Source organism: Prionailurus viverrinus, chromosome D1, assembly GCF_022837055.1.
Source record: "Prionailurus viverrinus isolate Anna chromosome D1, UM_Priviv_1.0, whole genome shotgun sequence".
Classification (NCBI taxonomy): Eukaryota; Metazoa; Chordata; class Mammalia; order Carnivora; family Felidae; genus Prionailurus; species Prionailurus viverrinus.
Window position 1 is genome coordinate 103,501,725 of NC_062570.1, and position 10,839 is coordinate 103,512,563.

Here is a 10,839-nt window from a genome sequence, read left to right on the forward strand (position 1 = left end):
CTATCGTTAAGAATCTGTTTTATGGTTTGCGTCTCTCTTTTTTTCCCCTATGTTCATATATTTTGTTTCTTAAGTTCCACATATAAATGAAATCATATGGTATTTGTCTTTCTCTGACTTATTTCGCTTACCCTAATACGCTCTAGCTCCATCCACATCATTGAAAATGGCAATATTTCATTCTTTCTGACGCGGCTGAGCAATGTCCTATCGTATATATGTGCCACATCTTCTTTATCCATTCACCAGTTGATGGACATTTGGGCTCTTTTCATAATTTGGCTATTGTTGATAAGGCTGCCGTAAACATTGGTGTGCCTGTGCCCCTTCAAGTCTGTATGTTTGTAATCTTTGGGTAAATGGCTAGTAGTGCAATTGCTGAATCATAGGGTAGTTCTATTTTTTAACTTTTTGAGGAAACTCCCTACTGTTTTCCAGAGTGGCTGCGCCAGTTTGCCTCCCACCAACAGTGTAAGAGGGTTTCCCTTTCTCTGCATCCTCTCTAACACCTGTTGTTTTCTGTGTCATCACTTTTAGCCATTCTGACGGGTGTGAGGTGGTATCTCATTGTGGTTTTGACTTGCGTTTCCCTGATTATAAGTGATGTTGAACATCTTTTCTTGTGTCTGTTGGCCATCTATGGGCCTTCTTTGGAAAAATGCCTACTCATAGATCGTCTTTATTCACAATCGCCAAACACTAGAACCAACACAGATGTACCTCAGTTGAAGAGAGGGATAAACAATCGGTAATGACCATACAGTTAAATACTACTCTACAGTAAAAATATTGCCCTTTGTCATAGGTAGCAATGTAGATGGGTCTCAAATGCTAAGTGAAGGATTATAGACTCAAAGAGTACATAGTTTAGAATTACAGTTAGGATACTCTTGCCAAGGCAAATTTATTTAGACAAAACAGTTTATAGGTTGCCTGGGACAGTGGGTAGGAGAATGGGTTTACCAAAAGCAGTTCCTATGAATTTCTTTAGGTGCTAGTGCTCACTTGTAAATTTGACAGGATCTTACAACTACCCACTGGGATTATGGATATTATTGCATGAAAAATAATACATAATTATAAACTGACAAAAATAATAAGGACTAACAAGTAATACAAAAATATGTGTGTTCAGTGAAAATTACCTGCATGGCCCCCACAGGCAGTTTAATTACTTCTGTCCTGGGAAAGTGGGATGAGGTGCCAGAAATGTTCTCCCAGGGGAAATTCCCAGAAGTCCCTGTGTCTCTATAATTCTTTCCATGTCCCCATGCATTAGCCAATGAAATCCCAAGATGACTCCACATGACATCATTGTAGAGGCACCAGTCTGCATGCTGAACCCATTTGGTGATCATTTATTCATGTGAATGTTAAACTTGCTAGTGCACAGAAGTCTTATCGTGGAATTCTCTATCAGCCTGCAACCACATTCAGGGGAAACACCCAAAGAGAAAAATCACATCGATTGACTTTAAAAATGATAATTTCTTACTCAGATGCTTTACAGACCCTCCCTGCTTGTTATTTACAGACATAAGTCTGAATTATGTCAGAGGGAATCATATCATCTTTATTTTACAAATAAGGAGGAAGTCAGTGATTCTTCTAAGGACACAGAAGGATTGCATGGTAGGTTCAGAAATTAACCACGTTAATGTTCCTTCCTCCATTTTTCCCTGCCTCGGAGACCTTGTGCCTTATGACCATGTCCTGAGAGAGCTCCTGTAGTAGGATTTATGCATTATTCTACAGCTGAGATTCTGATTCAGACCCACTATGCAACATTGGCTCTTCCTGCTCACGGCAAGCATCCATATTCCGTAAACATTTTTAACGAGAAGTGTAATCCATGCAAAGCAGTAGGGCAGCTCTGCTTATTTCAGGTTATTTGAGAACAGAAATTGATGTTTTCAATGTTTTTCCAAACTACAGAGGTGAGACTGGCATATACATGTCAAAATTTCCTTCAGAAGGGAGTTTATTGATACTGAAGGAACATCATCCTGCTTTGCTAAAGATATGAACAAAACAGCCACAGATGCTTCTCTAATTGATCGAGTGGTGATTTCATCTGGTCACTCAATGCTGGCCTCTCATTGGACACAAACAAGCAAGAGCAAGAGTGAAATAACCTTTAAACTACAAAATCCCTCATATGAATTAACAAGATCCCCGATAATTTCCCTATAACTTTCCCCTATAATTTCAAGCTTATCGTCACCAGTACAACCACAGATGTTGACAGCGAATGGCTAAAAGCAGAGCCTTTTGATTACACAGAAAGTGGATTTAACTCTCGAATCTTGACTCGTTCCCATGCTAGCTGTGTATTTTGGAGCATTGCATAACTTCTCAAATCCTCACGCTCCACAATGGTGAAGGAGGCATAATAATACCACCTACGTATACACACATGCGTTTGCAGATAAAGCCGTATTATTGCTATAGAATGTAGTATAGGATCCAAGTGGACACGTGTGCTAAGGCTGGCAAACAGTGTCCACAATGTCTAATGTTGGCAAGTAATTCCCCTATTGTACGGGAAATTGTCAAAGTTTAGGAGGAAGATGTGAGTAGTTAGCAGAAGAGGGATGCCCTTCCAAGGCTTCAAGTTTAAGTGAACAGATTTATAGTACTCTTCCTATGGAGGAGTACTGACTATCCCAGCTCCTCAGGCTCCAGGTAGCCCACCATGTGCACCATGCACGTGTCTCTCAGACACTTCAGTGGGAAACCACAAGCTGATTTTGGACCAGTAGAGACAATGAGCAATCGTAAGTTGAGTTCAATTCAATTTCGTTTCAATACATTTTAGACTGTCATCTTAGGAACCATTCAGTGTGGGTTCAAAAGTTGGTTCAAAGCATGGCTTGTCAACTAATATTCATTTAAATATAAAAAATCGGGGCCTGTGGGTGGGTCAGTCTGTTAAACCTCCAACTTCAGCTCAGGTCATGATCCCATGGTGCACGGGTTCGAGCTCTGCCTTTGGGCTCTGTGCTGACAGCTCAGAGCCTGGAACCTGCTTCGGATTCTGTGTCTCCCTCTCTCTCTGCCCATCACTTGCTCACACTCTCTCTCTGTCTCAAAAACAAATAAATATTAGACATTTTTTCAATAAATAAATATAAAATATTACTCAATATCCTGTGCATATTTATGTATTAGAGAGAGAGAGCACAAGCAGGTGAGGGGCAGAGAGACAGGAAGAGAATCAGCGTGGAGCCTGATGCAAGGGCTCAATCTCATGACCAGAGTGAAAATCAAGAGTCAGACACTCAAGTGACAGCCACCCAGGAACCCCTTGTGCATCATAATTTAAATGACCGTAATAACAAATTAAACTCATGATATTCTTGAGAGGATGTAAGGAATATACAGATTTTCCAGGACTTACAATGAGTTTATGTTTCAATAACTCCATGGTAAGTTGAAAATATGATAAGTTGAAAATTTACTTAATACACCTGACTTACTGAACATCATAGCTTAGCCTCTCCTACCTCAAACATACTCTGAGCACTTACATAAGTCTACAGTTGGACAAAATCATCTCACACAAAGTCTGTTTTCTAATAAATATCTCATGTAATGTACTGAAAGTGAACCACAGAGTAGTTGCCAGTGTCTGGGTTGTTGACCCTCATGATTGCGTGGCCGACTGGGGGCTGTGGCTGATGCCAATGCCTAGCATCACGAGAGTCAAGCCTCACATCAGTAGGCTGGGAAAAGGTCAAAATTCAAAAGTCACAGTTTGATTTGCATCGAATGTGTGTCACTGTTGCACCATCGTAAAGTGGAAAAATCATTAAATCGAATCATTGTAGGTTGGGGACCGTCTGTACCTCTACAGGGTCTGCAGCAGTTCCTGGTGGGTGAGTCATGGGCAAGTACCTGCTTTCACTAGGCTTGGGGGAAGTGAACGGCCAGACATTCCTTCTGGACGAGCCATCTTGATCAAGTTATTTCTCTACATCTCAGTTTACAGATTTCTAAAACTTTAGAATTGAGGAGATGCTCCATACTTCAGATTCAACACTTTGCAAATCTACACATCATTAATGCGCTGACTTTTGTTGTCAAACTTGCACCATCGTAAAGTGGAAAAATCATTAAATCGAATCATTGTAGGTTGGGGACCGTCTGTACCTCTACAGGGTCTGCAGCAGTTCCTGGTGGGTGAGTCATGGGCAAGTACCTGCTTTCACTAGGCTTGGGGGAAGTGAACGGCCAGACATTCCTTCTGGACGAGCCATCTTGATCAAGTTATTTCTCTACATCTCAGTTTACAGATTTCTAAAACTTTAGAATTGAGGAGATGCTCCATACTTCAGATTCAACACTTTGCAAATCTACACATCATTAATGCGCTGACTTTTGTTGTCAAACTAATTTTTTTTTTAATCTGGAAAAACTTGATATACAAGCTACTGCTCTAATGAAATTACACATACTGTATGTATACACTTTTCAATATAAGTCTCTTGGTTTATCACCCATTTCTTTCTTCTCATTGCCATAGTGTTTGTGGTTCTCAACACTGATGGATAACAGGACAGAAGTGATGCAGTTCATCTTGCTGGGACTAACCAGTGATCCAGAACTGCAGGTTCCCCTCTTTATCGTGTTCACCCTCATCTACCTCATCACTCTGGTTGGAAACCTGGGGATAATAGTGTTGATTCTGTTGGACTCTCGTCTCCACACTCCCATGTACTTTTTCCTCAGTAACCTGTCTCTGGTGGACCTTTGTTACTCTACAGCTGTCACTCCCAAGGTCATGGCTGGATTACTTATAAGAGACAAGGTCATCTCCTACAATGCATGTGCTGCTCAGACGTTCTTTTTTGCAGCCTTTGCCACTGTGGAGAGTTACCTGTTGGCTTCAATGGCCTATGACCGCTATGCAGCAGTGTGCAAACCCCTCCATTACACCACCACCATGACGACAGGTGTGTGTGCACGTCTGGCCATAGGTTCCTACACCTGTGGTTTCCTGAATGCCTCTATCCACACTGGGGACACGTTCAGACTCTCCTTTTGTATGTCCAATGTGATTCATCATTTTTTCTGTGATGTGCCTGCAGTCATGGTTCTTTCTTGCTCTGATAGACGTGTCAGTGAGCTGGTTCTTGTTTATGTAGTGAGCTTCAACAGCTTTTTTGCTCTCATGGTCATCTTGATTTCCTACATATTCATATTTATCACCATCCTAAAGATGCACTCATCTACGGGATATCAGAAGGCTTTATCTACCTGTGCTTCTCACCTCTCTGCAGTCTCCATCTTCTATGGGACACTCATTTTTATGTACTTACAGCCCAGTTCCAGCCATTCCATGGACACAGACAAAATAGCATCTGTGTTCTACACCATGGTCATCCCCATGCTGAACCCTGTGGTCTATAGCCTGAGGAACAAAGAGGTTAAGAGTGCACTCATGAAGGTCGTTTCAGAGACAAAATTATCTTTAAGATTGTGATTTTTAACATTGTACACTGTAAATGAATCTAGTTTTGTTAAGACCACAGTGAAATTAAGCGTCTGAAATTGTATCCTTACTTATTCAATATCTCTTGTCCTGAAAAAAGAAAATATATATACAGAAAAACAATACTGAATAAGAATGGTTAAGATGACTTGGGGGCTCCTTGTCAAAAACTTATTAAAGATATGGGTTTATTCACTTACTCTACATGCATTTTTTTTCTACCACATTAATGCTGAAACACATAAAATAGGGGCACAAATGAGACCATGAACAGAAGTGCATGCATGTGCCCATGAGGATACACACACATTGGAGTAGGAAATTTCCCGGAATTAAATGGAATGTTGCTAGGTTTTAATAATAATGATTTAAAATTTTAATTTGTGTATTAGAATAGAAATTTATGTCCAATACTTTTCACCTCTTTATTTGAATTATGCTCTAAGACTCCTAGGAAGCTTTATTATTTTGGTATTTGTAAGACTGTGCTTGAATATACTAATATTCTCATGCTACTATGTGGGGGCAGTGTAGTATAACACAAACATTCACTTCGATGTTTATGGTGAGGCTTCTCCTATTGAAAACATTTCTAATTATTATTTTGAATAATTATTTAATTTTAGAACTATTTCAGAGTTACAGAAATTTTTCAAAACAGTGTAGAATGTTCAGTATAACTCTGTGACAGTTCGGATAATGGCCTGCAAAGACATTTCACAACCTAATTCCTAGAACCTTCCAAAAGTTACCTTATATGCTCTAAAAGGACTGTGCATATGTGGTTAACTTACGGATTTTATCCCAGATTTTCTGTGTGGACGATAGAGGAAATGCCATGTATACGTAGGGAGTCAGAGAGATGTGACCACAGGTAAAAGAGGAGTAGACAATGTGACCTTGAAAACAGATTGAAGTAATGTGACCACAAACCGTGGATGACAGTGGTCACCAGAAAATGGGAGACGCAAGAAATAGATTTTGTCTTAGAGACTATGGAGGGAGCATGGCTCTTCTAATACACTGACTTTTGTCCAGGAAAACTGGTTTTGGATTTCTGGATTCTAGACTGTGAAAGAATGAATACATATTATTTAAGCCTCCAAGTTTGCGGCCATTTGTTATAGCAACCATAGGCAACTAATACAGCTCTTGGCTGGTTTCCCCTACAATGTAATCTTATATTACCTGGAAAATTTGTAAAACTAGGAAACCAAGCGTGACATCATATTATTTTTGAAATTTCAGACTTTATTCAGATTTCATTAGTAGCATCCTTTTCCTCTTCTTATATTTAGCTGTCATACCTCATTAGTCTCTTCTGGTCTATGACAAACTCTCTGTCCCTGTTTTCGATGGTCATGACAGCTTTGAAGAGTACTCATCAGGTATATCATAAAATGTCCTTCAGTAGTGATTTTCTGATGTTTTCTCATGATGAGATTGGTATTATAGTTTTCATAGAGTACTACCACTAAGGTGAAATGTTCTTCTCATCACATCGTATCAAGGGTACATGCTATCAAGATGATTTATCCCTGATAACATTAACCTTGATCACATGTCATCCATGAAGATTGCAAGGTTTCTCCTTTGTGGAGTTACTTTTCCTCCCTTTTTCTAAGGTCTGTTTTAAAGAAATAAGTCATAAAGTTCAGCTCACACTCCAGGTGTTGGAGCAGTAAGCTCCACATTCTGGAGAGGGCAATATTTAAATAACTTATTTGAAGTTCTTCTGTTAACAATATTTGCGGGGTCCCTGGGTGGCTCAGTCGGTTGGGCGTCTGACTTCGGCTCAGGTCATGATCTCATGGTCTGTGAGTTTGAGCCCCTCGTCAGGCTCTGTGCTGACAGCTCAGAGCCTGGATCCTGTTTCGGATTCTGTGTTTCCCTCTCTCTCTGGCCCTCCCCCGTTCATGCTCTGTCTCTCTCTGTCTCAAAAATAAACATTTTTTTAAAATTAAAAAAAACAATATTTGCTTCTTTTCCCTCAATTATTTATTTACCCAATCATTTATTTATCTGAATGTGTTCTCATTTATTGGCTTTATATGTTACATAACAACCAATACAAGGTTACTTATTTTTGTTCAAATTGTTCCACTCTCACCATTCAAGACTCTTTCGGTTAACTCTTGTGTCCCTTTGACATTGGTTCATTCTTTTGTGTTTTGAGCACGTCCTTACTTTATGGTATTACATGATGCTCTGGGCTCATCTTGTATTTTCTCTGCCCCTAACACAGAATTGACGATTTCTATTAAGACCCCTTAATTATTTTACTAGAGAATGGTATTTAAAAGCCAAGACTCGGATGCTGAGTGTGCTTGCTGATACTGGAGTTCCACTTCTTCTAGGTCTTTTTGTTGACAGAAGTAGGCAGCATATTAGTCTGTATACATTCATAATTATACCATTTCCCCTACCTATCATTTGTATCTATATTAAACTGAACATTAGTGCATACTGATGCCTCTGATTCTAATCTGTTTATCCAACATTCCCCCTGTATTATCTATAATTTCCATTTATAATAGTGAGAAACTTGGGTCTCAACAATCTCATTCATCCATTTATTTGTGTGACAAATTAACAAGTAGAGCAGTTCCATAATTGTTAGCCCATCCCCCCCGCCATGAGAAACATATACTTTACTAAATGCACATATACAATAGTAAGTAAAGTACAACATTTTAAAATAGTTTCTTTTATTTTTAGCTTTGCAGTTTCTGATCAACACACTGATTTCCAGCATTACTGAAGTTAATGCATTTCTTTCCTTCTTTCCCTTCAGTGAGGTTAATTCATACATTTGTAGTACATTTAGATTTTTTTTTCACAGTCTATATTCACTTCTGGGATTCTCCTGTGCTCCTGGCTGATTCTCCTGATTTACATATATTAAATTTTACCTTTGCTATGTACAGTTCTATGGGTTTTAACAAGTACAGAGTCATGTGTTCACCAGCTCAGTACCCTAAAGAATATATTATCATCCTAAAATTTCCATTTCCATTCCTTTTATAGACAGCCACTCTTACTCCTCCAACCCTTGGAAATCATTGAGCTTTTTTGTTTTCCAACCCTATGTTATATGGATGGAATCACACAATATGGAGGCTTTGGGAAGGAAGAAATAAATATTGTCTTTGTTCACAGGTGATATGATTGTCTATGCAGAAAAATCTGAAATAATAGACAAATAAAAAACCCTCTTGGTACTAATTGATTATAGCAGGGTTGTATGCTGCCAGGTTAATACCCAAAATTCTATCACTTTCCTATATACTGACAAGGAACAAGTGGAAGTTGAAATAAAAAATACAAAACCTTTTATATTAGCACCCCAAAAAGGATATACTTAGTTATAAATCTCAGAAAATATATGCATAATCTAATGAAGAAAACTACAAAACTCTGATGTTGTTGAGTGAATCCAAAGAATAACTAAGTAAATGGAGAGATATTCCATTTTCATGGATAAGAAGATGCAATATTGTCAAGATGTCATTTCTCCCAATATTATCTATAGATTCATTGCAGTCTCAAACAAAATCCCAGTAAGTTATTTTGTAAATATCAACAAATTGATTCTAATGTTTATAGAGAAATGTAAGAGACCCGGAAGAGCTAACACAATATTAAAGGGAAAGAACAAAATTAGAAATTGACACTACTGAACTTCAAGACTTACTATAAAATTTTAATAATCAAGATGAGGTATTACAGCTTTATTTACAATAGCCAAATTATGGAAACAACCCAAATGTTCATTGACTGATGAGTGGTTAACAACAAAGTGGTGTATATATATATATTCAGCCATAGAAAAGAATGAAAACTTCCCATTTGCAACATGTATGGAGTTAAAAAGTATTATGCTAAGTGAAATAAGTCAGTCCGAGAAAAACAAATATATGCTTTTACTCTTATGTGCAATTTAAGAAACAAAACAAATGAGCAAAGGGAAAAAAGATAGAGAAACAAACCAAGAAACAGACACTTAAGTACAGAGAACAAACTGATGGTTACTAGAGATGAGGCTGGCGGGAGAGTGGGTGAAATAGGTGATGGGGATTAAGAGTACACTTATCATGATAAAAAAAAAAAAAAGATAGTGAGGTATCGGCAAGAGAATAGACCAATAGATCAGTGGAACAAAATAGAGAGCCCAGAAATAGACTTACATAAATATATTCAACTAATTTGTAATAAAGGAGCAAAGGCAATCCAATGAAAAGCAAAGATAACATTTTCAACAAATGATGCTGGAATAACTGGACATCCTCATGGAAAAACGTGAATCTACACACAAATCTTACCTCCTACACAAAAATTAACTCAAAATGGATCATAGACCTGAATATAAAATACAAAATTATAAAACTCCTGAAAGGTAACAGAAGAAAGCCTAGATGACCTTGGGTTTGGCAATGACTTTTTAGAGATGACACCAAAGGCACGATCCATGAACAAAAACAATTGAGTACTTGGACTTCATAAAAATTAAAAACTTCTGCTTATGAAAGATATCTTCAAGAGAATGACAAGACAAGCCACAGACTGGGGGAAATATTTGCAAAAACCACATCTGATAAAAGACTGTTACCCACACATACAAAGAACTCTTAAAACTTAACAATAAGTAAAAACAAAACAAAACAAAACAAAAAAACACAAGATGATTAAAAGACAAAGACCGTAACAAACACCTCACCAAACAAGACATACAGAAGACAAATAAGCATATGGAAAGGTGATCCACAGCATATGTCATGAGGGAATATAACTTAAAACAAGAAAAAAATCTGTAACTATGTTTAATGATGGAGGTTCACTAGATTTTTAGTAATGCTTATTTCACAATGTATGCAGATATCGAATCATTAGGTTCTATGCCTAAAGCTAAAGTTGTATGTGAATTATACCTCATTAAAAAAAAATCAGTGAAATACCACCACACACCTATCAGAATGGCCCGAATCTGGAACCCTGACAATACCAAATGCTGGGGAGGATATAGAGCAACAGGAACTCTTATTCACTGCTGGTGGGAAAGCAAAATGGTACAGCTACTTTGGAAGACTGTTTGTCAGTTTCTTACAAAACCAAACATATGAGACCCCTGGGTAGCTCAGTCTGTTAAGTGTCCAACTTCGGCTCAGGTCATTATATCACAGTTTGTGAATTCGAGCCCTGCATCGGGCTCTCTGTTGTCAGCACAGAGCCCGCTTTGGATCCTCTGTCTCCACCCCGCCTGCACCTCCCACACTCTCTTTTGCTCTCTGTCCCTCAAAAATAAAAAATAAACATTTAAAAAAACAGTAAACATACTTTTACCATAT

At 38.1% G+C, this 10,839-nt stretch overlaps 1 protein-coding gene across 1 annotated transcript; it reads left to right on the top strand.

Moving 5' to 3' along the window:
- Window positions 1-1,607: 1,607 nt before the first annotated feature.
- LOC125176740 (olfactory receptor 5B3-like) lies at window positions 1,608-5,485 on the top strand. Its single transcript, XM_047878542.1, has 2 exons — window positions 1,608-1,629; window positions 4,545-5,485. The coding sequence occupies exon 2, from the start codon at window positions 4,547-4,549 to the stop codon at window positions 5,483-5,485; it is 939 nt and encodes a 312-aa protein (XP_047734498.1). The 5' UTR covers window positions 1,608-1,629; window positions 4,545-4,546.
- The last annotated feature ends 5,354 nt before the right edge of the window (window positions 5,486-10,839 follow it).